Genomic DNA, 26,483 nt, shown 5'->3' with positions numbered 1-26,483 from the left:
AATAATGCATTCAGAGAATTAGGCCGATGCCCATTATCAAAACCCTTTTAAAGAACTGTTAAATTCTACAACCACCAAAAAGGAAGGGATTCCCAAACCTTCCATAACAAAGCCATCACCTATAGAGAGATGAACCTGGAGAAGAGTCCCCTAAGCAAGCTGGTCCTGGGGCTCTGTTCACAAACACAAACAGACCCCACAAAGCCCCAGGACAGCAACACAATTAGACCCAACTAAATAATGAGAAAACAAAAAGATAATTACTTGACACAATGGAAATAATTAACAAAAAGAACTGAGCGAACTACAATGCTATTTGGCCCTAAACAGACAGTACACAGTGGCAGAATATCTGACCACTGTGACTGACCCAAACATAAGGAACACTTTGACTATGTACAGACTCAGTGAGCATAGCCTTGCTATTGAGAAAAGCTGCAGTAGGCAGAAAGCCTGTCTTCTCTTGAGAGTCAATGTGCCCACTGCCCACAAAATGAGGTAAAAACTGAGCTGTACTTCCTAACCTCCTGCCAAATGTATGACCATATTAGAGAGACACAGATTACACAGATCCACAAAGAATTCTAAAACAAATCAAATGTTAATAAACTCCCATATCTACTGGGTGAAATTCCACAGTGTGCCATCACAGCAGCAAGATTTATGACCTGTTGTCACAAGAAAAGGGCAACCAGTGAAGAACAAAACAACCTATATTTATGTATTTTCCCTTTTGTTCTTTAACTATTTGCACATCGATACAACACTGTATATAGACATCATTTGAAATGTCATTTGAAATGTCTCTATTCCTTTGGAACTGTGTGTAATGTTTACTGTTCACTTTTGTTTATTATATATTTCACATGCTTTGGCAATGTAAACATGTGTTTCCCATGACAATAAAGCCCCTTGAACTGAATTGAGAGGAGGGAGGGGGAAAGGAGGGAGGGGGAGGAGAGTGAGAGAGTGAGAGAGGGAGCGAGAGCGGGAGCAAGAGGGAGAGAGCAAGACGGAGAGGAAGAGAGAGTGAAAGAAGGGAGAGGGAGGAGAGAGAGAGGGAGCGAGAGCAGGAGCAAGAGGGAGAGAGCAAGACAGAGAGGAAGAGAGTGAAAGGGAGAGGGAGAGAGAGCAAGACGGAGAGGAAGAGAGAGCAAGATGGAGAGGAAGCGAGAGCGAGCGAGACGGAGAGGAAGAGAGAGAGCGAGACGGAGAGAGAGCGAGACGGACAGGAAGAGAGGGAGACAGAGAAAAGAGCGAGAGAGGGAAGGAGACGGAGAGAGGAAGAGAGCGAGGCGGAGAGAGAGGAAGAGAGAGCGAGGCGGAGAGAGAGAAAGAGGAGCGGGCGGAGAGAGAGAAAGAGAGAGCGAGGCGGAGAGAGAGGAAGAGAGAGCGAGGCGGAGAGAGAGGAAGAGAGAGCGAGGAGGGAGAGAGAGCGAGAGAGAGCGGAAGAGAGAGCGAGACGGAGAGAGAGAGGGAGACGGAGAGAGAGAGAGAGGAGACGGAGAGAGAGAGGGAGACGGAGAGAGAGGGGAGACGGAGAGAGAGCGAGAGAGCGAGGGAGACGGAGAAAGAGCGAGAGAGCGAGGAGACGGAGAAAGAGCGAGAGAGCGAGGCGGAGAGAGAGGAAGAGAGAGCGAGGCGGAGAGAGGGAAGAGAGAGCGAGGCGGAGAGAGGAAAGAGAGAGCGAGGCGGAGAGAGAGGAAGAAGAGCGGGCGGAGAGAGAGGAAGAGAGAGCGAGGAGGGAGAGAGAGCGAGAAGAGCGGAAGAGAGAGCGGACGGAGAGAGAGGAGACGGAGAGAGAGAGGGACGGAGAGAGAGAGGGAGACGGAGAGAGAGAGGGAGACGGAGAGAGAGGAGACGGAGAGAGAGGGAGACGGAGAGAGAGAGGGAGACGGAGAGAGATCGAGAGAGCGAGGGAGACGAAGAAAGAGCGAGAGAGCGAGGCGGAGAGAGAGGAAGAGAGAGCGAGACGGAGAGAGAGGAAGAGAGAGCGAGGGAGGGAGAGGAAGAGAGAGCGAGGGAGAGCAGAAGAGAGAGCGAGACAGAGAGAGAGAGGGAGACGGAGAGAGAGAGGGAGACGGAGAGAGAGAGGGAGACAGAGAGAGAGCGAGAGAGCGAGGGAGACGGAGAAAGAAAGAGAGAGCGAGGGAGACGGAGAAAGAGCGAGAGAGCGAGGCGGAGAGAGAGGAAGAGAGAGCGAGGCGGAGAGAGAGGAAGAGAGAGCGAGGCGGAGAGAGAGGAAGAGAGAGCGGCGGAGAGAGAGGAAGAGAGAGCGAGGCGGAGAGAGGAAGAGAGAGCGAGGCGGAGAGAGAGGAAGAGAGACGAGGCGGAGAGAGGAAGAGAGAGCGAGGCGGAGAGAGAGGAAAGAGAGCGAGGCGGAGAGAGAGGAAGAGAGCGAGGCGGAGAGAGAGAAGAAGAGAGCGAGGCGGAGAGAGAGGAAGAGAGAGCGAGGCGGAGAGAGGAAGAGAGAGCGAGGGGGGAAGGAGAGAGAGAGCGGAAGGGAGGGAGAGCAAGAGGGCGGGATAGAGAGCAAGAGGGTGGGATAGAGAGCAAGAGGAAGAGGGAGAGCGAGGGATAGAGAGAGCGAGAGGGATAGAGAGAGGGGGAAGCGAGGGAGAGCGGAAGGGAGAGAGGGAGAGCAGAAGGGAGAGAGGGAGAGCGGAAGGGAGAGAGGAGAGCAGAAGGGAGAGAGGGAGAGTGGAAGGGAGAGAGGGAGAGCGGAAGGGGAGAGAGGGAGAAGCGAGAGGGATAGAGAGAGCGAGAGGGATAGAGAGAGCGAGAGGGATAGAGAGAGCGAGATGGATAGAGAGCGCGAGAGGGATAGAGAGCGCGAGAGGGATAGAGAGCGCGAGAGGGATAGAGAGCGCGAGAGGGATAGAGAGTGCGAGAGGGATAGAGAGCGCGAGAGGGATAGAGAGCGCGAGAGGGATAGAGAGTGCGAGGGAGAGAGGGAGAGCGAGGGAGAGAGGGAGAGCGAGGGAGAGCGAGGGAGAGCGGAAGGGAGAGAGGGAGAGCGGAAGGGAGAGAGGGAGAGCGAGGGAGAGCGGAAGGGAGAGAGGGAGAGCGAGGGAGAGCGGAAGGGAGAGAGGGAGAGCGAGGGAGAGCGAAAGGGAGAGAGGGAGAGCAGAAGGGAGAGAGGAGCGAGAGGGATAGAGAGAGCGAGAGGGATAGAAGAGCGGAGGGATAGAGAGAGCGAGAGGGATAGAGAGAGCGAGAGGGATAGAGAGCGCGAGAGGGATAGAGAGCGCGAGAGGGATAGAGAGCGCGAGAGGGATAGAGAGCGCGAGAGGGATAGAGAGCGCGAGAGGGATAGAGAGTGCGAGAGCGAGGGAGAGAGGGAGAGCGGGAGCGGAAGGGAGAGAGGGAGAGCGGAAGGGAGAGAGGGCGAGGAGAGCGGAAGGGGAGAGCGAGGAGAGCGGAAGGGAGAGAGGGAGAGCGAGGAGAGCGGAAGAGAGAGAGGGAGAGCGGAAGAGAGAGAGGGAGAGCGGAAGGGAAAGCGGAAGGGAGAGAGGGAGAACGGAAGGGAGAGCGGAAGGGAGAGAGGGAGAGTGAGAGGGAGAGCGGAAGGGAAAGTGGAAGGGAGAGAGGGAGAACGGAAGGGAGAGCGGAAGGGAGAGAGGGAGAGTGAGAGGGAGAGCGGAAGGGAGAGCGGAAGGGAGAGAGGGAGAGTGGAAGGGAGAGGGGGAGAGCGAGGGAGCGGAAGGGAGAGAGGGAGAGCGGAAGGGAGAGAGGGAGAGGGAGAGCGGAAGGGAGAGCGGAAGGGAGAGAGGGAGAGCGGAAGGGAGAGAGGGAGAGCGGAAGAGAGAGGGAGAGCGGAAGCGGGAGCGGAAGGAGAGAGGGAGCGGAAGGGAGAGCGGAAGGGGAGAGCGGAAGGGAGAGAGGGAGAGCGGAAGGGAGAGAGGGAGAGCGGAAGGGAGAGGAGAGCGAGGAGCGGAAGGGAGAGAGGGAGAGCGAGGAGAGCGGAAGGGAGAGAGGGAGAGGAGAGCGGAAGGGAGAGCGGGAGAGCGGAAGGGAGAGAGGGAGAGCGAGGGAGCGGAAGGGAGAGAGGGAGAAGGGAGGAGCGGAAGGGAGAGAGGGAGGAGGGAGAGCGGAAGGGAGAGCGGGAGAGCGGAAGGGAGAGAGGGAGAGCGGAAGGGAGAGCGGAAGGGAGAGAGGGAGAGCGGAAGGGAGAGCGGGAGAGCGGGAGGGAGAGAGGGAACGAGGCGAGAGGGAACGAGAGCGAGATGGAGCGAGGCGACAGGGAACGAGAGCGAGAGGGAACGAGAGTGAGAGGGCGGGATAGAGAGCGAGGGAGAGAGGTAGAGCGAGGGAGAGAGGTAGAGCGAGGGAGAGAGGTAGAGCGAGGAGAGAGGTAGAGCGAGAGAGGGAGAGGGATAGAGAGAGCGAGAGGGATAGAGAGAGCGAGAGGATAGAGAGAGCGAGAGGGATAGAGCAAGACGGAGAGGAAGAGAGTGAAAGAAGGGAGAGGGAGGAGAGAGAGGGGAGCGAGAGCAGGAGCAAGAGGGAGAGAGCAAGACAGAGAGGAAGAGAGAGTGAAAGGGAGAGGGAGAGAGAGCAAGACGGAGAGGAAGAGAGAGCAAGATGGAGAGGAAGCGAGAGCGAGCGAGACGGAGAGGAAGAGAGAGCGAGAAGGAGAGAGAGCGAGACGGACAGGAAGAGAGGGAGACAGAAAGAGCGAGAGAGGGAAGGAGACGGAGAGAGAGGAAGAGAGAGCGAGGCGGAGAGAGAGGAAGAGAGAGCGAGGCGGAGAGAGAGGAAGAGAGAGCGAGGCGGAGAGAGAGGAAGAGAGAGCGAGGCGGAGAGAGAGGAAGAGAGAGCGAGGCGGAGAGAGAGGAAGAGAGAGCGAGGGAGGGAGAGAGAGAGCGAGAGAGCGGAAGAGAGAGCGAGACGGAGAGAGAGAGGGAGACGGAGAGAGAGAGGGAGACGGAGAGAGAGAGGGAGAGAGAGGGAGGGAGAGGAGAGGGAGACGGAGAGAGAGAGGGAGACGGAGAGAGAGCGGGGAGACGGAGAGAGAGCGAGAGAGCGAGAGAGCGAGGGAGACGGAGAAAGAGCGAGAGAGCGAGGGAGACGGAGAAAGAGCGAGAGAGCGAGGCGGAGAGAGGAGGAAGAGAGCGAGGCGGAGAGAGAGGAAGAGAGAGCGAGGCGGAGAGAGAGGAAGAGAGAGCGAGGGAGGGAGAGAGAGAGCGAGAGAGAGCGGAAGAGAGCGCGAGACGGAGAGAGAGAGGGAGACGGAGAGGAGACGGAGAGAGAGAGAGACGGAGAGAGAGAGGGAGACGGAGAGAGAGAGGGAGACGGAGAGAGAGAGGGAGACAGAGAGAGAGCGAGAGAGCGAGGGAGACGGAGAAAGAGCGAGAGTGCGAGGCGGAGAGAGAGGAAGAGAGAGCGAGGCGGAGAGAGAAGGAGAGAGAGCGAGGCGGAGAGAGAGGAAGAGAGAGCGGGCGGAGAGAGAGGAAGAGAGAGCGAGGCGGAGAGAGGGAAGAGAGAGCGAGCGGAGAGAGAGGAGAGAGAGCGAGGGAGGAGAGAGAGCGAGAGAGAGCGGAAGAGAGAGCGAGACGGAGAGAGAGAGGGAGACGGAGAGGGAGACGGAGAGAGAGAGGGAGACGGAGAGAGAGAGGGAGACGGAGAGAGAGAGGGAGACGGAGAGAGAGAGGGAGACAGAGAGAGAGCGAGAGAGCGAGGGAGACGGAGAAAGAGCGAGAGTGCGAGGCGGAGAGAGAGGAAGAGAGAGCGAGGCGGAGAGAGAGGAAGAGAGAGCGAGGCGGAGAGAGAGGAAGAGAGAGCGAGGCGGAGAGAGAGGAAGAGAGAGCGAGGCGGAGAGAGAGGAAGAGAGAGCGAGGCGGAGAGAGAGGAAGAGAGAGCGAGGCGGAGAGAGAGGAAGAGAGAGCGAGGCAGAGAGAGAGGAAGAGAGAGCGAGGCGGAGAGAGAAGAAGAGAGAGCGAGGCGGAGAGAGAGGAAGAGAGAGCGGGCGGAGAGAGAGGAAGAGAGAGAGAGGCGGAGGAAGAGAGAGCGAGGCGGAGAGAGAGGAAGAGAGAGCGAGGCGGAGAGAGGAGGAAGAGAGAGCGAGGGAGGAAGGGAGAGAGAGCGGAAGGGAGGGAGAGCAAGAGGGCGGGATAGAGAGCAAGAGGGTGGGATAGAGAGCAAGAGGAAGAGGGAGAGCGAGGGATAGAGAGAGCGAGAGGGATAGAGAGAGGGGGAAAGCGAGGGAGAGCGGAAGGGAGAGAGGGAGAGCAGAAGGGAGAGAGGGAGAGCGGAAGGGAGAGAGGGAGAGCAGAAGGGAGAGAGGGAGAGTGGAAGGGAGAGAGGGAGAGCGGAAGAGAGAGAGGGAGAGCGAGAGGGATAGAGAGAGCGAGAGGGATAGAGAGAGCGAGATGGATAGAGAGCGCGAGAGGGATAGAGAGCGCGAGAGGGATAGAGAGCGCGAGAGGGATAGAGAGCGCGAGAGGGATAGAGAGCGCGAGAGGGATAGAGAGAGCGAGGGAGAGGGAGAGCGAGGGAGAGAGGGAGAGCGAGGGAGAGCGAGGAGAGCGAGGAGAGCGAGGAGAGCGAGGGAGAGCGAGGAGAGCGGAAGGGAGAGAGGGAGAGCGGAAGGGAGAGAGGAAGAGCGAGGAGAGCGGAAGGGAGAGAGGGAGAGCGAGGAAGAGCGGAAGGGAGAGAGGGAGAAGCGAGGGAGAGCGAAAGGGAGAGAGGAGAGCAGAAGGGAGAGAGCGAGAGGGATAGAGAGAGCGAGAGGGATAGAGAGCGAGAGGGATAGCGAGAGCGAGAGGGATAGCGAGAGCGAGAGGTATAGAGAGAGCGAGAGGGATAGAGAGAGCGAGAGGGATAGAGAGCGCGAGAGGGATAGAGAGCGCGAGAGGGATAGAGAGCGCGAGAGGGATAGAGAGTGCGAGAGCGAGGGAGAGAGGGAGAGCGGAGCGGAAGGGAGAGAGGGAGAGCGGAAGGGAGAGAGGGCGAGGGAGAGCGGAAGGAGAGCGAGGGAGAGCGGAAGGGAGAGAGGGAGAGCGAAGGAGAGCGGGAGAGAGGGAGAGCGGAAGAGAGAGAGGGAGAGCGGAAGGGAAAGCGGAAGGGAGAGGGGAGAACGGAAGGGAGAGCGGAAGGGAGAGAGGGAGAGTGAGAGGGAGAGCGGAAGGGAGAGCGGAAGGGGAGAGAGAGAGTGGAAGGGAGAGGGGGAGAGCGAGGGAGCGGAAGGGAGAGAGGGAGAGCGAGGGAGAGCGGAAGGGAGAGAGGGAGAGGGAGAGCGGAAGGGAGAGCGGAAGGGAGAGAGGGAGAGCGGAAGGGAGAGAGGGAGAGCGGAAGGGAGAGAGGGAGAGCGGAAGCGAGAGCGGAAGGGAGAGAGGGAGAGCGGAAGGGAGAGCGGAAGGGAGAGAGGAAGGGAGAGCGGAAGGGAGAGAGGGAGAGCGGAAGGGAGAGAGGGAGAGCGGAAGGGAGAGGGGGAGAGCGAGGGAGCGGAAGGGAGAGAGGGAGAGCGAGGGAGAGCGGAAGGGAGAGAGGGAGAGGGAGAGCGGAAGGGAGAGCGGGGAGAGCGGAAGGGAGAGAGGGAGCGGAAGGGAGAGCGGGAGAGCGGAAGGGAGAGCGGAAGGGAGAGAGGGAGAGCGGAAGGGAGAGCGGAAGGGGAGAGAGAGAGGGGCGGAAGGGAGAGAGGGAGAGCGGGAGAGCGGGAGGGAGAGAGGGAGAGCGAGGGAGAGCGGAAGGGAGAGAGGGAGAGGGAGAGCGGAAGGGAGAGCGGAAGGGAGAGAGGGAGAGCGGAAGGGAGAGAGGGAGAGCGGAAGAGAGAGAGGGAGAGCGGAAGCGAGAGCGGAAGGGAGAGAGGGAGAGAGGTAGAGCGAGGGAGGGAGAGAGGTAGAGCGAGGGAGAGAGGTAGAGCGAGAGAGGGAGAGGGAGAGGGATAGAGAGAGCGAGAGGGATAGAGAGAGCGAGAGGGATAGAGAGAGCGAGAGGGATAGAGAGAGCGAGAGGGATAGAGAGAGCGAGAGCGAGGGAGAGCGAGGGAGAGAGGGAGAGCGGAAGGGAGAGAGGGAGAGGGAGAACGGAAGGGAGAGGGAGAGCGGAAGGGAGAGAGGGAGAGCGGAAGGGAGAGCGGAAGGGAGAGAGGGAGAGCGGAAGGGAGAGCGGAAGGGAGAGAGGGAGAGCGGAAGGGAGAGAGGAGAGCGGAAGAGAGAGAGGGAGAGCGAAAGAGAGAGAGGGAGAGCGGAAGGGAGAGGGAGAGACGGAAGGGAGAGAGGGAGAGCGGAAGGGAGAGAGGGAGAGCGGTAGAGAGAGAGGGAGAGCGGTAGAGAGAGAGGGAGAACGGAAGGGAGAGAGGGAGAGCGGAAGGGAGAGAGGGAGAGCGGTAGAGAGAGAGGGAAGCGGTAGAGAGAGAGGGAGAACGGTAGAGAGAGAGGGAGGGCGGAAGGGAGAGAGGGAGAGTGGAAGGGAGAGAGGGAGAGCGGAAGGGAGAGGAAGGGAGAGAGGGAGAGCGAGGGAGAGCGGAAGGGAGAGAGGGAGAGGGAGAGCGGAAGGGAGAGCGGGAGAGCGGAAGGGAGAGAGGGAGAGCGGAAGGGAGAGAGGGAGAGCGGAAGGGAGAGGGGGAGAGCGAGGGAGCGGAAGGGAGAGAGGGAGAGCGAGGAGAGCGGAAGGGAGAGAGGAGAGGGAGAGCGGAAGGGAGAGCGGGAGAGCGGAAGGGAGAGAGGGAGAGCGGAAGGGAGAGCGGAAGGGAGAGAGGGGAGAGCGGAAGGGAGAGCGGAAGGGAGAGAGGGAGAGCGGAAGGGAGAGCGGGAGAGCGGGAGGGAGAGAGGGAACGAGAGCGAGAGGGAACGAGAGCGAGATGGAACGGAGAGCGACAGGGAACAGGCGAGAGGGAACGAGAGTGAGAGGGCGGGATAGAGAGCGAGGAGAGAGGTAGAGCGAGGAGAGAGGTAGAGCGAGGGAGAGAGGTAGAGCGAGGGGAGAGAGGTAGAGCGAGAGAGGGAGAGGGATAGAGAGCGAGAGGGATAGAGAGAGCGAGAGGGATAGAGAGAGCGAGAGGGATAGAGCAAGACGGAGAGGAAGAGAGAGTGAAAGAAGGGAGAGGGAGGAGAGAGAGAGGGAGCGAGAGCAGGAGCAAGAGGGAGAGCAAGACAGAGAGGAAGAGAGAGTGAAAGGGAGAGGGAGAGAGAGCAAGACGGAGAGGAAGAGAGAGCAAGATGGAGAGGAAGCGAGAGCGGCGAGACGGAGAGGAAGAGAGAGCGAGACGGAGAGAGAGCGAGACGGACAGGAAGAGAGGGAGACAGAAAGAGCGAGAGAGGGAAGGAGACGGAGAGAGAGGAAGAGAGAGCGAGGCGGAGAGAGAGGAAGAGAGAGAGGAGGAGGAGAGAGAGGAAGAGAGAGCGAGGCGGAGAGAGAGGAAGAGAGAGCGAGGCGGAGAGAGAGGAAGAGAGAGCGAGGCGGAGAGAGAGGAAGAGAGAGCGAGGGAGGGAGAGAGAGAGCGAGAGAGAGCGGAAGAGAGAGCGAGACGGAGAGAGAGAGGGAGACGGAGAGAGGGGAGACGGAGAGAGAGAGGAGAGAGAGAGGGAGACGGAGAGAGAGGGAGACGGAGAGAGAGCGGGAGACGGAGAGAGAGCGAGAGAGCGAGAGAGCGAGGGAGACGGAGAAAGAGCGAGAGAGCGAGGGAGACGGAGAAAGAGCGAGAGAGCGAGGCGGAGAGAGAGGAAGAGAGAGCGAGGCGGAGAGAGAGGAAGAGAGAGCGAGGCGGAGAGAGAGGAAGAGAGAGCGAGGCGGAGAGAGAGGAAGAGAGAGCGAGGGAGGGAGAGAGAGAGCGAGAGAGAGCGGAAGAGAGAGCGAGACGGAGAGAGAGAGGGAGACGGAGAGGGAGACGGAGAGAGAGAGGGAGACGGAGAGAGAGGGAGAGACGGAGAGAGAGAGGGAGACGGAGAGAGAGAGAGACGGAGAGAGAGAGGGAGACGGAGAGAGAGAGGGAGACGGAGAGAGAGAGGGAGACGGAGAGAGAGAGGGAGACGGAGAGAGACGGGAGACGGAGAGACGGAGAGAGAGGGAGACGGAGAGAGAGAGGGAGACAGAGAGAGAGTGAGAGAGCGAGGGAGACGGAGATAGAAAGAGAGAGCGAGGGAGACGGAGAAAGAGCGAGAGTGCGAGGCGGAGAGAGAGGAAGAGAGAGCGAGGCGGAGAGAGAGGAAGAGAGAGCGAGGCGGAGAGAGAGGAAGAGAGAGCGAGGCGGAGAGAGAGGAAGAGAGAGCGAGGCGGAGAGAGAGGAAGAGAGAGCGAGGCGGAGAGAGAGGAAGAGAGAGCGAGGCAGAGAGAGAGGAAGAGAGAGCGAGGCGGAGAGAGAGGAAGAGAGAGCGAGGCGGAGAGAGAGGAAGAGAGCGGCGGAGAGAGAGGAAGAGAGAGCGAGGCGGAGGAAGAGAGAGCGAGGCGGAGAGAGAGGAAGAGAGAGCGAGGCGGAGAGAGAGGAAGAGAGAGCGAGGGAGGAAGGGAGAGAGAGAGCGGAAGGGGAGGGAGAGCAAGAGGGCGGGATAGAGAGCAAGAGGGTGGGATAGAGAGCAAGAGGAAGAGGGAGAGCGAGGGATAGAGAGAGCGAGAGGGATAGAGAGAGGGGGAAAGCGAGGAGAGCGGAAGGGAGAGAGGGAGAGCAGAAGGGAGAGAGGGAGAGCGGAAGGGAGAGAGGGAGAGCAGAAGGGAGAGAGGGAGAGTGGAAGGGAGAGAGGGAGAGCGGAAGGGAGAGAGGGAGAGCGAGAGGGATAGAGAGAGCGAGAGGGATAGAGAGAGCGAGATGGATAGAGAGCGCGAGAGGGATAGAGAGCGCGAGAGGGATAGAGAGAGCGAGAGGGATAGAGAGCGCGAGAGGGATAGAGAGCGCGAGAGGGATAGAGAGCGCGAGGAGAGAGGGAGAGCGAGGGAGAGAGGGAGAGCGAGGGAGAGCGAGGAGAGCGAGGGAGAGCGAGGGAGAGCGAGGGAGAGCGGAAGGGAGAGAGGGAGAGCGGAAGGGAGAGAGGAAGAGCGAGGGAGAGCGGAAGGAGAGAGGGAGAAAGCGAGGGAGAGCGGAAGGGAGAGAGGGAGAGCGAGGGAGAGCGAAAGGGAGAGAGGGAGAGCAGAAGGGAGAGAGAGCGAGAGGGATAGAGAGAGCGAGAGGGATAGAGAGAGCGAGAGGGATAGCGAGAGCGAGAGGATAGCGAGAGCGAGAGGTATAGAGAGAGCGAGAGGGATAGAGAGAGCGAGAGGATAGAGAGCGCGAGAGGGATAGAGAGCGCGAGAGGGATAGAGAGCGCGAGAGGGATAGAGAGTGCGAGAGCGAGGGAGAGAGGGAGAGCGAGAGCGGAAGGGAGAGAGGGAGAGCGGAAGGGAGAGAGGGCGAGGGAGAGCGGAAGGGAGAGCGAGGGAGAGCGGAAGGGAGAGAGGGAGAGCGAAGGAGAGCGGGAGAGAGGGGAGAGCGGAAGAGAGAGAGGGAGAGCGGAAGGGAAAGCGGAAGGGAGAGAGGGAGAACGGAAGGGAGAGCGGAAGGGAGAGAGGGAGAGTGAGAGGGAGAGCGGAAGGGAGAGCGGAAGGGAGAGAGGGAGAGTGGAAGGGAGAGGGGGAGAGCGAGGAGCGGAAGGGAGAGAGGGAGAGCGAGGGAGAGCGGAAGGGAGAGAGGGAGAGGGAGAGCGGAAGGGAGAGCGGAAGGGAGAGAGGGAGAGCGGAAGGGAGAGAGGGAGAGCGGAAGAGAGAGGGAGAGCGGAAGCGAGAGCGGAAGGGAGAGAGGGAGAGCGGAAGGGAGAGGGGAAGGGAGAGCGGAAGGGAGAGAGGGAGAGCGGAAGGGAGAGAGGGAGAGCGGAAGGGAGAGGGGGAGAGCGAGGGAGCGGAAGGGAGAGAGGGAGAGCGAGGGAGAGCGGAAGGGAGAGAGGGAGAGGGAGAGCGGAAGGGAGAGCGGGAGAGCGGAAGGGAGAGAGGGAGAGCGGAAGGGAGAGCGGGAGAGCGGAAGGGAGAGCGGAAGGGAGAGAGGGAGAGCGGAAGGGAGAGAGGGAGAGCGGAGAGCGGGGAGGGAGAGAGGGAGAGCGAGGGAGAGCGGAAGGGAGAGAGGGAGAGGGAGAGCGGAAGGGAGAGCGGAAGGGAGAGAGGGAGAGCGGAAGGGAGAGAGGGAGAGCGGAAGAGAGAGGGAGAGCGGAAGCGAGAGCGGAAGGGAGAGAGGGAGAGAGGTAGAGCGAGGGAGGGAGAGAGGTAGAGCGAGGGAGAGAGGTAGAGCGAGAGAGGGAGAGGGAGAGGGATAGAGAGAGCGAGAGGGATAGAGAGAGCGAGAGGGATAGAGAGAGCGAGAGGGATAGAGAGAGCGAGAGGGATAGAGAGAGCGAGAGCGAGGGAGAGCGAGGGAGAGAGGGAGAGCGGAAGGGAGAGAGGGAGAGGGAGAACGGAAGGGAGAGAGGGAGAGCGGAAGGGAGAGAGGGAGAGCGGAAGGGAGAGCGGAAGGGAGAGAGGGAGAGCGGAAGGGAGAGCGGAAGGGAGAGAGGGAGAGCGGAAGGGAGAGAGGGAGAGCGGAAGAGAGAGAGGGAGAGCGAAAGAGAGAGAGGGAGAGCGGAAGGGAGAGAGGGAGAGAGGGAGAGCGGAAGGGAGAGAGGGAGAGCGGAAGGGAGAGAGGGAGAGCGGTAGAGAGAGAGGGAGAGCGGTAGAGAGAGAGGGAGAACGGAAGGGAGAGAGGGAGAGCGGAAGGGAGAGAGGGAGAGCGGTAGAGAGAGAGGGAGAGCGGTAGAGAGAGAGGGAGAACGGTAGAGAGAGAGGGAGGGCGGAAGGGAGAGAGGGAGAGTGGAAGGGAGAGAGGGAGAGCGGAAGGGAGAGGAAGGGAGAGAGGGAGAGAGAGCGAGGCGGAGAGAGAGGAAGAGAGAGCGAGGCGGAGAGAGAGGAAGAGAGAGCGAGGCGGAGAGAGAGGAAGAGAGAGCGAGGCGGAGAGAGAGGAAGAGAGAGCGAGGCAGAGAGAGAGGCAAGAGAGAGCGAGGCGGAGAGAGAGGAAGAGAGAGCGAGGCGGAGGAAGAGAGAGCGAGGCGGAGGAAGAGAGAGCGAGGCGGAGAGAGAGGAAGAGAGAGCGAGGCGGAGAGAGAGGAAGAGAGAGCGAGGCGGAGAGAGAGGAAGAGAGAGCGAGGCGGAGAGAGAGGAAGAGAGAGCGAGGCGGAGAGAGAGGAAGAGAGAGCGAGGCGGAGAGAGAGGAAGAGAGAGCGAGGCGGAGAGAGAGGAAGAGAGAGCGAGGCGGAGAGAGAGGAAGAGAGAGCGAGGCGGAGAGAGAGGAAGAGAGAGCGAGGCGGAGAGAGAGGAAGAGAGAGCGAGGCGGAGAGAGAGGAAGAGAGAGCGAGGCGGAGAGAGAGGAAGAGAGAGCGAGGCGGAGAGAGAGGAAGAGAGAGCGAGGCGGAGAGAGAGGAAGAGAGAGCGAGGCAGAGAGAGAGGAAGAGAGAGCGAGGCGGAGAGAGAGGAAGAGAGAGCGAGGCGGAGGAAGAGAGAGCGAGGCGGAGAGAGAGGAAGAGAGAGCGAGGCGGAGGAAGAGAGAGCGAGGCGGAGAGAGAGGAAGAGAGAGCGAGGCGGAGAGAGAGGAAGAGAGAGCGAGGGAGGAAGGGAGAGAGAGAGCGGAAGGGAGGGAGAGCAAGAGGGCGGGATAGAGAGCAAGAGGGTGGGATAGAGAGCAAGAGGAAGAGGGAGAGCGAGGGATAGAGAGAGCGAGAGGGATAGAGAGAGGGGGAAAGCGAGGGAGAGCGGAAGGGAGAGAGGGAGAGCAGAAGGGAGAGAGGGAGAGCGGAAGGGAGAGAGGGAGAGCAGAAGGGAGAGAGGGAGAGTGGAAGGGAGAGAGGGAGAGCGGAAGGGAGAGAGGGAGAGCGAGAGGGATAGAGAGAGCGAGAGGGATAGAGAGAGCGAGATGGATAGAGAGCGCGAGAGGGATAGAGAGCGCGAGAGGGATAGAGAGCGCGAGAGGGATAGAGAGCGCGAGAGGGATAGAGAGCGCGAGAGGGATAGAGAGCGCGAGGGAGAGAGGGAGAGCGAGGGAGAGAGGGAGAGCGAGGGAGAGCGAGGGAGAGCGAGGGAGAGCGAGGGAGAGCGGAAGGGAGAGAGGGAGAGCGGAAGGGAGAGAGGAAGAGCGAGGGAGAGCGGAAGGGAGAGAGGGAGAGCGAGGGAGAGCGGAAGGGAGAGAGGGAGAGCGAGGGAGAGCGAAAGGGAGAGAGGGAGAGCAGAAGGGAGAGAGAGCGAGAGGGATAGAGAGAGCGAGAGGGATAGAGAGAGCGAGAGGGATAGCGAGAGCGAGAGGGATAGCGAGAGCGAGAGGTATAGAGAGAGCGAGAGGGATAGAGAGAGCGAGAGGGATAGAGAGCGCGAGAGGGATAGAGAGCGCGAGAGGGATAGAGAGCGCGAGAGGGATAGAGAGTGCGAGAGCGAGGGAGAGAGGGAGAGCGAGAGCGGAAGGGAGAGAGGGAGAGCGGAAGGGAGAGAGGGCGAGGGAGAGCGGAAGGGAGAGCGAGGGAGAGCGGAAGGGAGAGAGGGAGAGCGAAGGAGAGCGGGAGAGAGGGAGAGCGGAAGAGAGAGAGGGAGAGCGGAAGGGAAAGCGGAAGGGAGAGAGGGAGAACGGAAGGGAGAGCGGAAGGGAGAGAGGGAGAGTGAGAGGGAGAGCGGAAGGGAGAGCGGAAGGGAGAGAGGGAGAGTGGAAGGGAGAGGGGGAGAGCGAGGGAGCGGAAGGGAGAGAGGGAGAGCGAGGGAGAGCGGAAGGGAGAGAGGGAGAGGGAGAGCGGAAGGGAGAGCGGAAGGGAGAGAGGGAGAGCGGAAGGGAGAGAGGGAGAGCGGAAGGGAGAGAGGGAGAGCGGAAGCGAGAGCGGAAGGGAGAGAGGGAGAGCGGAAGGGAGAGCGGAAGGGAGAGAGGAAGGGAGAGCGGAAGGGAGAGAGGGAGAGCGGAAGGGAGAGAGGGAGAGCGGAAGGGAGAGGGGGAGAGCGAGGGAGCGGAAGGGAGAGAGGGAGAGCGAAAGGGAGAGAGGGAGAGGGAGAGCGGAAGGGAGAGCGGGAGAGCGGAAGGGAGAGAGGGAGAGCGGAAGGGAGAGCGGGAGAGCGGAAGGGAGAGCGGAAGGGAGAGAGGGAGAGCGGAAGGGAGAGCGGAAGGGAGAGAGGGAGAGCGGAAGGGAGAGAGGGAGAGCGGGAGAGCGGGAGGGAGAGAGGGAGAGCGAGGGAGAGCGGAAGGGAGAGAGGGAGAGGGAGAGCGGAAGGGAGAGCGGAAGGGAGAGAGGGAGAGCGGAAGGGAGAGAGGGAGAGCGGAAGAGAGAGAGGGAGAGCGGAAGCGAGAGCGGAAGGGAGAGAGGGAGAGAGGTAGAGCGAGGGAGGAGAGAGGTAGAGCGAGGGAGAGAGGTAGAGCGAGAGAGGGAGAGGGAGAGGGATAGAGAGAGCGAGAGGGATAGAGAGAGCGAGAGGGATAGAGAGAGCGAGAGGGATAGAGAGAGCGAGAGGGATAGAGAGAGCGAGAGCGAGGGAGAGCGAGGGAGAGAGGGAGAGCGGAAGGGAGAGAGGGAGAGGGAGAACGGAAGGGAGAGAGGGGAGAGCGGAAGGGAGAGAGGGAGAGCGGAAGGGAGAGCGGAAGGGAGAGAGGGAGAGCGGAAGGGAGAGCGGAAGGGAGAGAGGGAGAGCGGAAGGGAGAGAGGGAGAGCGGAAGAGAGAGAGGGAGAGCGAAAGAGAGAGAGGGAGAGCGGAAGGGAGAGAGGGAGAGAGGGAGAGCGGAAGGGAGAGAGGGAGAGCGGAAGGGAGAGAGGGAGAGCGGTAGAGAGAGAGGGAGAGCGGTAGAGAGAGAGGGAGAACGGAAGGGAGAGAGGGAGAGCGGAAGGGAGAGAGGGAGAGCGGTAGAGAGAGAGGGAGAGCGGTAGAGAGAGAGGGAGAACGGTAGAGAGAGAGGGAGGGCGGAAGGGAGAGAGGGAGAGTGGAAGGGAGAGAGGGAGAGCGGAAGGGAGAGGAAGGGAGAGAGGGAGAGCGAGGGAGAGCGGAAGGGAGAGAGGGAGAGGGAGAGCGGAAGGGAGAGCGGGAGAGCGGAAGGGAGAGAGGGAGAGCGGAAGGGAGAGAGGGAGAGCGGAAGGGAGAGGGGGAGAGCGAGGGAGCGGAAGGGAGAGAGGGAGAGCGAGGGAGAGCGGAAGGGAGAGAGGGAGAGGGAGAGCGGAAGGGAGAGCGGGAGAGCGGAAGGGAGAGAGGGAGAGCGGAAGGGAGAGCGGAAGGGAGAGAGGGAGAGCGGAAGGGAGAGCGGAAGGGAGAGAGGGAGAGCGGAAGGGAGAGCGGGAGAGCGGGAGGGAGAGAGGGAACGAGAGCGAGAGGGAACGAGAGCGAGATGGAACGAGAGCGACAGGGAACGAGAGCGAGAGGGAACGAGAGTGAGAGGGCGGGATAGAGAGCGAGGGAGAGAGGTAGAGCGAGGGAGAGAGGTAGAGCGAGGGAGAGAGGTAGAGCGAGGGAGAGAGGTAGAGCGAGAGAGGGAGAGGGATAGAGAGAGCGAGAGGGATAGAGAGAGCGAGAGGGATAGAGAGAGCGAGAGGGATAGAGCAAGACGGAGAGGAAGAGAGAGTGAAAGAAGGGAGAGGGAGGAGAGAGAGAGGGAGCGAGAGCAGGAGCAAGAGGGAGAGAGCAAGACAGAGAGGAAGAGAGAGTGAAAGGGAGAGGGAGAGAGAGCAAGACGGAGAGGAAGAGAGAGCAAGATGGAGAGGAAGCGAGAGCGAGCGAGACGGAGAGGAAGAGAGAGCGAGACGGAGAGAGAGCGAGACGGACAGGAAGAGAGGGAGACAGAAAGAGCGAGAGAGGGAAGGAGACGGAGAGAGAGGAAGAGAGAGCGAGGCGGAGAGAGAGGAAGAGAGAGCGAGGCGGAGAGAGAGGAAGAGAGAGCGAGGCGGAGAGAGAGGAAGAGAGAGCGAGGCGGAGAGAGAGGAAGAGAGAGCGAGGCGGAGAGAGAGGAAGAGAGAGCGAGGGAGGGAGAGAGAGAGCGAGAGAGAGCGGAAGAGAGAGCGAGACGGAGAGAGAGAGGGAGACGGAGAGAGAGAGGGAGACGGAGAGAGAGAGGGAGAGAGAGAGGGAGACGGAGAGAGAGAGGGAGACGGAGAGAGAGCGGGAGACGGAGAGAGAGCGAGAGAGCGAGAGAGCGAGGGAGACGGAGAAAGAGCGAGAGAGCGAGGGAGACGGAGAAAGAGCGAGAGAGCGAGGCGGAGAGAGAGGAAGAGAGAGCGAGGCGGAGAGAGAGGAAGAGAGAGCGAGGCGGAGAGAGAGGAAGAGAGAGCGAGGGAGGGAGAGAGAGAGCGAGAGAGAGCGGAAGAGAGAGCGAGACGGAGAGAGAGAGGGAGACGGAGAGGGAGACGGAGAGAGAGAGGGAGACGGAGAGAGAGGGAGACGGAGAGAGAGAGGGAGACGGAGAGAGAGAGGGAGACGGAGAGAGAGAGGGAGACGGAGAGAGAGAGGGAGACGGAGAGAGAGAGGGAGACGGAGAGAGAGAGGGAGACGGAGAGAGAGGGAGACGGAGAGAGAGAGGGAGACGGAGAGAGAGAGGGAGACGGAGAGAGAGAGGGAGACAGAGAGAGAGTGAGAGAGCGAGGGAGACGGAGAAAGAAAGAGAGAGCGAGGGAGACGGAGAAAGAGCGAGAGTGCGAGGCGGAGAGAGAGGAAGAGAGAGCGAGGCGGAGAGAGAGGAAGAGAGAGCGAGGCGGAGAGAGAGGAAGAGAGAGCGAGGCGGAGAGAGAGGAAGAGAGAGCGAGGCGGAGAGAGAGGAAGAGAGAGCGAGGCGGAGAGAGAGGAAGAGAGAGCGAGGCAGAGAGAGAGGAAGAGAGAGCGAGGCGGAGAGAGAGGAAGAGAGAGCGAGGCGGAGAGAGAGGAAGAGAGAGCGAGGCGGAGAGAGAGGAAGAGAGAGCGAGGCGGAGGAAGAGAGAGCGAGGCGGAGAGAGAGGAAGAGAGAGCGAGGCGGAGAGAGAGGAAGAGAGAGCGAGGGAGGAAGGGAGAGAGAGAGCGGAAGGGAGGGAGAGCAAGAGGGCGGGATAGAGAGCAAGAGGGTGGGATAGAGAGCAAGAGGAAGAGGGAGAGCGAGGGATAGAGAGAGCGAGAGGGATAGAGAGAGGGGGAAAGCGAGGGAGAGCGGAAGGGAGAGAGGGAGAGCAGAAGGGAGAGAGGGAGAGCGGAAGGGAGAGAGGGAGAGCAGAAGGGAGAGAGGGAGAGTGGAAGGGAGAGAGGGAGAGCGGAAGGGAGAGAGGGAGAGCGAGAGGGATAGAGAGAGCGAGAGGGATAGAGAGAGCGAGATGGATAGAGAGCGCGAGAGGGATAGAGAGCGCGAGAGGGATAGAGAGCGCGAGAGGGATAGAGAGCGCGAGAGGGATAGAGAGCGCGAGAGGGATAGAGAGCGCGAGGGAGAGAGGGAGAGCGAGGGAGAGAGGGAGAGCGAGGGAGAGCGAGGGAGAGCGAGGGAGAGCGAGGGAGAGCGAGGGAGAGCGGAAGGGAGAGAGGGAGAGCGGAAGGGAGAGAGGAAGAGCGAGGGAGAGCGGAAGGGAGAGAGGGAGAGCGAGGGAGAGCGGAAGGGAGAGAGGGAGAGCGAGGAGAGCGAAAGGGAGAGAGGGAGAGCAGAAGGGAGAGAGAGCGAGAGGGATAGAGAGAGCGAGAGGGATAGAGAGAGCGAGAGGGATAGCGAGAGCGAGAGGGATAGCGAGAGCGAGAGGTATAGAGAGAGCGAGAGGGATAGAGAGAGCGAGAGGGATAGAGAGCGCGAGAGGGATAGAGAGCGCGAGAGGGATAGAGAGCGAGAGGGATAGAGAGTGCGAGAGCGAGGGAGAGAGGGAGAGCGAGAGCGGAAGGGAGAGAGGGAGAGCGGAAGGGAGAGAGGGCGAGGGAGAGCGGAAGGGAGAGCGAGGGAGAGCGGAAGGGAGAGAGGGAGAGCGAAGGAGAGCGGGAGAGAGGGAGAGCGGAAGAGAGAGAGGGAGAGCGGAAGGGAAAGCGGAAGGGAGAGAGGGAGAACGGAAGGGAGAGCGGAAGGGAGAGAGGGAGAGTGAGAGGGAGAGCGGAAGGGAGAGCGGAAGGGAGAGAGGGAGAGTGGAAGGGAGAGGGGGAGAGCGAGGGAGCGGAAGGGAGAGAGGGAGAGCGAGGGAGAGCGGAAGGGAGAGAGGGAGAGGGAGAGCGGAAGGGAGGAGCGGAAGGGAGAGAGGGAGAGCGGAAGGGAGAGAGGGAGAGCGGAAGGGAGAGAGGGAGAGCGGAAGCGAGAGCGGAAGGGAGAGAGGGAGAGCGGAAGGGAGAGCGGAAGGGAGAGAGGAAGGGAGAGAGGGAGAGCGGAAGGGAGAGAGGGAGAGCGGAAGGGAGAGGGGGAGCGAGGAGCGGAAGGGAGAGAGGGAGAGCGAGGGAGAGCGGAAGGGAGAGAGGGAGAGGGAGAGCGGAAGGGAGAGCGGGAGAGCGGAAGGGAGAGAGGGAGAGCGGAAGGGAGAGCGGGAGAGCGGAAGGGAGAGCGGAAGGGAGAGAGGGAGAGCGGAAGGGAGAGCGGAAGGGAGAGAGGGAGAGCGGAAGGGAGAGAGGGAGAGCGGGAGAGCGGGAGGGAGAGAGGGAGAGCGAGGGAGAGCGGAAGGGAGAGAGGGAGAGGGAGAGCGGAAGGGAGAGCGGAAGGGAGAGAGGGAGAGCGGAAGGGAGAGAGGGAGAGCGGAAGAGAGAGAGGGAGAGCGGAAGCGAGAGCGGAAGGGAGAGAGGGAGAGAGGTAGAGCGAGGGAGGGAGAGAGGTAGAGCGAGGGAGAGAGGTAGAGCGAGAGAGGGAGAGGGAGAGGGATAGAGAGAGCGAGAGGGATAGAGAGAGCGAGAGGGATAGAGAGAGAGCGAGAGGGATAGAGAGAGCGAGAGGGATAGAGAGAGAGCGAGAGCGAGGGAGAGCGAGGGAGAGAGGGAGAGCGGAAGGGAGAGAGGGAGAGGGAGAACGGAAGGGAGAGAGGAGAGCGGAAGGGAGAGAGGGAGAGCGGAAGGGAGAGCGGAAGGGAGAGAGGGAGAGCGGAAGGGAGAGCGGAAGGGAGAGAGGGAGAGCGGAAGGGGAGAGGGAGAGCGGAAGAGAGAGAGGGAGAGCGGAAGAGAGAGAGGGAGAGCGGAAGGGAGAGAGGGAGAGAGGGAGAGCGGAAGGGAGAGAGGGAGAGCGGAAGGGAGAGAGGGAGAGCGGTAGAGAGAGAGGGAGAGCGGTAGAGAGAGAGGGAGAACGGAAGGGAGAGAGGGAGAGCGGAAGGGAGAGAGGGAGAGCGGTAGAGAGAGAGGGAGAGCGGTAGAGAGAGAGGGAGAACGGTAGAGAGAGAGGGAGAGCGGAAGGGAGAGAGGGAGAGTGGAAGGGAGAGAGGGAGAGCGGAAGGGAGAGGAAGGGAGAGAGGGAGAGCGAGGGAGAGCGGAAGGGAGAGAGGGAGAGGGAGAGCGGAAGGGAGAGCGGGAGAGCGGAAGGGAGAGAGGGAGAGCGGAAGGGAGAGCGGGAGAGCGGAAGGGAGAGCGGAAGGGAGAGAGGGAGAGCGGAAGGGAGAGAGGGAGAGCGGAAGGGAGAGAGGGAGAGCGGAAGGGAGAGAGGGAGAGCGGGAGAGCGGGAGGGAGAGAGGGAGAGCGAGGGAGAGCGGAAGGGAGAGAGGGAGAGGGAGAGCGGAAGGGAGAGCGGAAGGGAGAGAGGGAGAGCGGAAGGGAGAGAGGGAGAGCGGAAGAGAGAGAGGGAGAGCGGAAGCGAGAGCGGAAGGGAGAGAGGGAGAGCGAGGGAGAGAGGTAGAGCGAGGGAGAGAGGTAGAGCGAGGGAGAGAGGTAGAGCGAGAGAGGGAGAGGGAGAGGGATAGAGAGAGCGAGAGGGATAGAGAGAGCGAGAGGGATAGAGAGAGCGAGAGGGATAGAGAGAGCGAGAGGGATAGAGAGAGCGAGAGCGAGGGAGAGCGAGGGAGAGAGGGAGAGCGGAAGGGAGAGAGGGAGAGGGAGAACGGAAGGGAGAGAGGGAGAGCGGAAGGGAGAGAGGGAGAGCGGAAGGGAGAGCGGAAGGGAGAGAGGGAGAGCGGAAGGGAGAGCGGAAAGGAGAGAGGGAGAGCAGAAGGGAGAGAGGGAGAGCGGAAGAGAGAGAGGGAGAGCGGAAGAGAGAGAGGGAGAGCGGAAGGGAGAGAGGGAGAGAGGGAGAGCGGAAGGGAGAGAGGGAGAGCGGGAGAGCGGGAGGGAGAGAGGGAGAGCGAGGGAGAGCGGAAGGGAGAGAGGGAGAGGGAGAGCGGAAGGGAGAGCGGAAGGGAGAGAGGGAGAGCGGAAGGGAGAGAGGGAGAGCGGAAGAGAGAGAGGGAGAGCGGAAGCGAGAGCGGAAGGGAGAGAGGGAGAGCGAGGGAGAGAGGTAGAGCGAGGGAGAGAGGTAGAGCGAGGGAGAGAGGTAGAGCGAGAGAGGGAGAGGGAGAGGGATAGAGAGAGCGAGAGGGATAGAGAGAGCGAGAGGGATAGAGAGAGCGAGAGGGATAGAGAGAGCGAGAGGGATAGAGAGAGCGAGAGGGATAGAGAGAGCGAGAGCGAGGGAGAGCGAGGGAGAGAGGGAGAGCGGAAGGGAGAGAGGGAGAGGGAGAACGGAAGGGAGAGAGGGAGAGCGGAAGGGAGAGAGGGAGAGCGGAAGGGAGAGCGGAAGGGAGAGAGGGAGAGCGGAAGGGAGAGCGGAAAGGAGAGAGGGAGAGCAGAAGGGAGAGAGGGAGAGCGGAAGAGAGAGAGGGAGAGCGGAAGAGAGAGAGGGAGAGCGGAAGGGAGAGAGGGAGAGAGGGAGAGCGGAAGGGAGAGGGGAGAGCGGAAGGGAGAGAGGAGAGCGGTAGAGAGAGAGGGAGAGCGGTAGAGAGAGAGGGAGAGCGGAAGGGAGAGAGGGAGAGCGGAAGGGAGAGAGGGAGAGCGGTAGAGAGAGAGGGAGAGCGGTAGAGAGAGAGGGAGAACGGTAGAGAGAGAGGGAGAGCGGAAGGGAGAGAGGGAGAGCGGAAGGGAGAGAGGGAGAGCGGAAGGGAGAGAGGGAGAGCGGAAGAGAGAGAGGGAGAGCGGAAGAGAGAGAGGGAGAGCGGAAGGGAGAGAGGGAGAACGGAAGGGAGAGAGGGAGAGCGGAAGGGAGAGAGGGAGAGCGGAAGGGAGAGAGGGAGAGCGGAATGGAGAGAGGGAGAGCGGAAGGGAGAGAGGGAGAGCGGAAGATAGAGGGTTGAGCGAGAGGGAGGGAGAGAGCGAGAGGGAGGGAGGGAGAGGGAGGGAGGGAGAGAGAGGGAACAAGAGCGAGAGGGAACGAGAGTGAGAGGGAGCGAGATGGAACGAGAGCGAGAGGGAACGAGAGCGAGAGGGAACGAGAGCGAGATGGAACGAGAGCGACAGGGAACGAGAGCGAGAGGGAACGAGAGCGAGAGGGCGGGATAGAGAGCAAAAGGGAGGGATAGAGAGCGAGAGGGGATAGAGGGAGAAGGGTATAGAGGGAGAGGGAGAGCGAAAGCAAGGGATAGAGAGAGCGAGAGGGATAGAGAGAGCAAGGGGGAGGAAGAACGAGGGAGAGAGAGCGAGAGGGAGAAAGCGAGAGGGAGAGCGGAAGGGAGAGGGGCAGAGCGGAAGGGAGAGGGGCAGAGCGGAAGGGAGAGGGGCAGAGCGGAAGGGAGAGAGCGAGAGGGAACGAGAGCAAAAGGGAGGGATAGAGAGCGAGAGGGAGGGATAGAGAGCGAGAGGGAGGGATAGAGAGCGAGAGCGAAAGCGAGGGATAGAGAAAGCGAGAGGGATAGAGTGAGCAAGAGGGATAGAATGAGCAAGAGGGATAGAGAGAGCAAGAGGGAGGAAGAACGAGGGAGAGAGGAGAGCGGACGGGAGAGAGGGAGAGCGGAAGGGAGAGAAAGAGAGAGAGAGAGAGCGAACAAGAGAGAGAAAGGAGGAGGGAGAGAGACGGGGAGGGAGCGAGTGAGAGCGAGTAAGAGGGAGGGATAGAGAGCACGAGGGAGGGATAGAGAGCAAGAGGGAGGGATAGAGAGCAAGCAAGAGGGAGGGATAGAGAGCGAGCAAGAGGGAGGGATAGAGAGCGAGCAAGAGGGAGGGATAGAGAGCAAGAGGGAGGGATAGAGAGCAAGAGGGAGGGATAGAGAGCAAGAGGGAGGGATAGAGGGAGTGAGGGGATAGAGAGAGGGAGAGGGATAGAGAGGGAGAGGGATAGAGAGAGAGGGAGCGAGAGAGAGGGAGAGCAAGAGGGAGGGAGAGCAAGAGGGAGGGAGAGCAAGAGGGAGGGAGAGCAAGAGGGAGAAATGGAGAGCAAGAATGAGAGGGAGAGGGGGAGAGAGGAAGAGAGAGCGACGGAAAGAGATAATGAGATGATTAACAAGATGTGTCTCTTTCCTGATCTAATGGTGTAATACTATAACATATATGGTAAAAATATCAGTTATATGTGACTGTTACTACGTAGCCTACGGTTACAATATCAGTTATGTGACTGTTGCTACGTAGCCTAGGTTACAATATCAGTTATAAGTGACTGTTTCTACGTAGCCTACGGTTACAATATCAGTTATATGTGACTGTTGCTACGTAGCCTACGGTTACAATATCAGTTATATGTGACTGTTGCTACGTAGCCTAGGTTACAATATCAGTTATAAGTGACTGTTGCTACGTAGCCTACGATTACAATATCAGTTATAAGTGACTGTTGCTACGTAGCCTACGATTACAATATCAGTTATATGTGACTGCTGCTACGTAGCCTAGGTTACAATATCAGTTATAAGTGACTGTTGCTACGTAGCCTACGGTTACAATATCAGTTATATGTGACTGTTGCTACGTAGCCTATGGTTACAATATCAGTTATATGTGACTGTTGCTACGTAGCCTAGGTTACAATATCAGTTATAAGTGACTGTTGCTAAGTAGCCTACGGTTACAATATCAGTTATATGTGACTGTTGCTACGTAGCCTACGATTACAATATCAGTTATATGTGACTGTTGCTACGTAGCCTAGGTGACAATATCAGTTATAAGTGACTGTTGCTACATAGCCTACGGTTACAATATCAGTTATATGTGACTGTTGCTACGTAGCCTACGGTTACAATATCAGTTATATGTGACTGTTGCTACGTAGCCTAGGTTACAATATCAGTTATAAGTGACTGTTGCTACGTAGCCTATGGTTACAATATCAGTTATTCGTGACTGCTGCTACGTAGCCTAGGTTACAATATCAGTTATTCGTGACTGTTGCTACGTAGCCTACGGTTACAATATCAGTTATAAGTGACTGTTTCTACGTAGCCTACGGTTACAATATCAGTTATATGTGACTGTTGCTACGTAGCCTACGGTTACAATATCAGTTATATGTGACTGTTGCTACGTAGCCTACGGTTACAATATCAGTTATATGTGACTGTTGCTACGTAGCCTACGGTTACAATATCAGTTATATGTGACTGTTGCTACGTAGCCTAGGTTACAATATCAGTTATAAGTGACTGTTGCTACGTAGCCTACGGTTACAATATCAGTTATTCGTGACTGCTGCTACGTAGCCTAGGTTACAATATCAGTTATTCGTGACTGTTGCTACGTAGCCTACGGTTACAATATCAGTTATAAGTGACTGTTTCTACGTAGCCTACGGTTACAATATCAGTTATATGTGACTGTTGCTACGTAGCCTACGGTTACAATATCAGTTATATGTGACTGTTGCTACGTAGCCTACGGTTACAATATCAGTTATATGTGACTGTTGCTACGTAGCCTAGGTTACAATATCAGTTATAAGTGACTGTTGCTACGTAGCCTACGGTTACAATATCAGTCATATGTGACTGTTGCTACGTAGCCTACGGTTACAATATCAGTTATATGTGACTGTTGCTACGTAGCCTACGGTTACAATATCAGTTATATGTGACTGTTGCTACGTAGCCTATGGTTACAATATCAGTTATTCGTGACTGCTGCTACGTAGCCTACGGTTACAATATCAGTTATATGTGACTGTTGCTACGTAGCCTACGGTTACAATATCAGTTATATGTGACTGTTTCTACGTAGCCTACGGTTACAATATCAGTTATATGTGACTGTTGCTACGTAGCCTACGGTTACAATATCAGTTATATGTGACTGTTGCTACGTAGCCTAGGTTACAATATCAGTTATAAGTGACTGTTGCTACGTAGCCTATGGTTACAATATCAGTTATTCGTGACTGCTGCTATGTAGCCTATGGTTACAATATCAGTTATAAGTGACTGTTGCTACGTAGCCTATGGTTACAATATCAGTTATAAGTGACTGTTGCTACGTAGCCTACGGTTACAATATCAGTTATATGTGACTGTTTCTACGTAGCCTACGGTTACAATATCAGTTATATGTGACTGTTTCTACGTAGCCTACGGTTACAATATCAGTTATATGTGACTGTTGCTACGTAGCCTAGGTTACAATATCAGTTATATGTGACTGTTGCTACGTAGCCTATGGTTACAATATCAGTTATTCGTGACTGCTGCTACGTAGCCTATGGTTACAATATCAGTTATTCGTGACTGCTGCTACGTAGCCTACGGTTACAATATCAGTTATTCGTGACTGTTGCTACGTAGCCGATGGTTAACAGTTGCTGGGATGCTGCTTTTGTCTCTCACTGGTTTTTGTCCAGTTCTCCAAACTTGCTGAGGTATGGGAAGTTGTTCCTGATGATCTCAAACTCCTCCCTGGAGATGTGACCGTCCCCGTCAGTGTCAAAGTTCTTGAAGACAGACTGTAACCGAGGAAACACACATCACCACAGCATATCAAAACAGAGTACTACGGTTGTCATGACTGGGACTCGTTGTGTATTAATAACAGGGTAGCTGTGAGGATAACGACTATGTTCCAAGCCAATTACATGGCCTCAACAAGTTGTAATTAGCCATCAATTGGACGTGATTTGAACCAGACTAAATGCTGCGCTCACCATTGAGGACAGCATTCAATCTGTTTAAACCAGGCTAGATGTGAGAATCATAGCGTAACGTACATCCACCATCTTCTCTATGTGTTTGTTGATGACCGCAGGGTCGGCTTTGGGCTTCACCGACGCAGCCCACTCGTCAATCATCGTTGGCTGGGGGGCAGGCGCAGGGGAGGAGCCGGAGTTCTGCCAAACCAATGAAAAGACGGGAACATAAATCAATGACTTATAAAGCGGAAATTGTTGTCATTTCAGCAAAGATACTTCTGGGAAAAGAGAGTGCCCAAACGAGAGAGTTCTCCAGAGACTTCCTAAAAGCAATGAAAGGGAAAAGTTGAGAACAACAGTGTTCAAGTCACATGATTAGGTTTCCTATAAGCTGTACAATAAGAAATGTGTTTCCTATAAGCTATTACAAGAATACGTTGACTTCCTATTTGAGTTATAAGAACACATAGAAGAAGTTCAATAAGATATAAGCTGGAAGAACATATTGGCCCCTATTGGCCCCTAGCTCTCACCGCCGGTTTAGTGCTGCGTGGCTCTTTCTGTAGAGACAGCTGGTAGATCTCCTCTTCTGTGTGGTACTGGTCCAGAGACACCTGCAAAACATGACAACATGATG

General features: G+C 58.6%; 1 protein-coding gene across 1 annotated transcript in view; it reads right to left on the bottom strand.

Moving 5' to 3' along the window:
- Positions 1-26,483, bottom strand: part of LOC135533415 (RAS guanyl-releasing protein 2-like) — a 32,245-nt gene extending 5,762 nt beyond the window's left edge. The window contains exons 1-3 of the mRNA XM_064960748.1: positions 26,380-26,483; positions 25,925-26,044; positions 25,548-25,663 (exon numbers count right to left, since the gene is read on the bottom strand). Of these exons, the coding sequence (XP_064816820.1) occupies positions 25,548-25,663; positions 25,925-26,005 (197 nt within the window). The 5' untranslated portion in view covers positions 26,006-26,044; positions 26,380-26,483. The remainder of the gene's footprint in view (positions 1-25,547; positions 25,664-25,924; positions 26,045-26,379) is intronic.

This window comes from Oncorhynchus masou, unplaced genomic scaffold (assembly GCF_036934945.1).
Source record: "Oncorhynchus masou masou isolate Uvic2021 unplaced genomic scaffold, UVic_Omas_1.1 unplaced_scaffold_2373, whole genome shotgun sequence".
In the NCBI taxonomy this organism is placed as follows: domain Eukaryota; kingdom Metazoa; phylum Chordata; class Actinopteri; order Salmoniformes; family Salmonidae; genus Oncorhynchus; species Oncorhynchus masou.
This window is presented reverse-complemented; position numbering and strand designations above follow the sequence as displayed.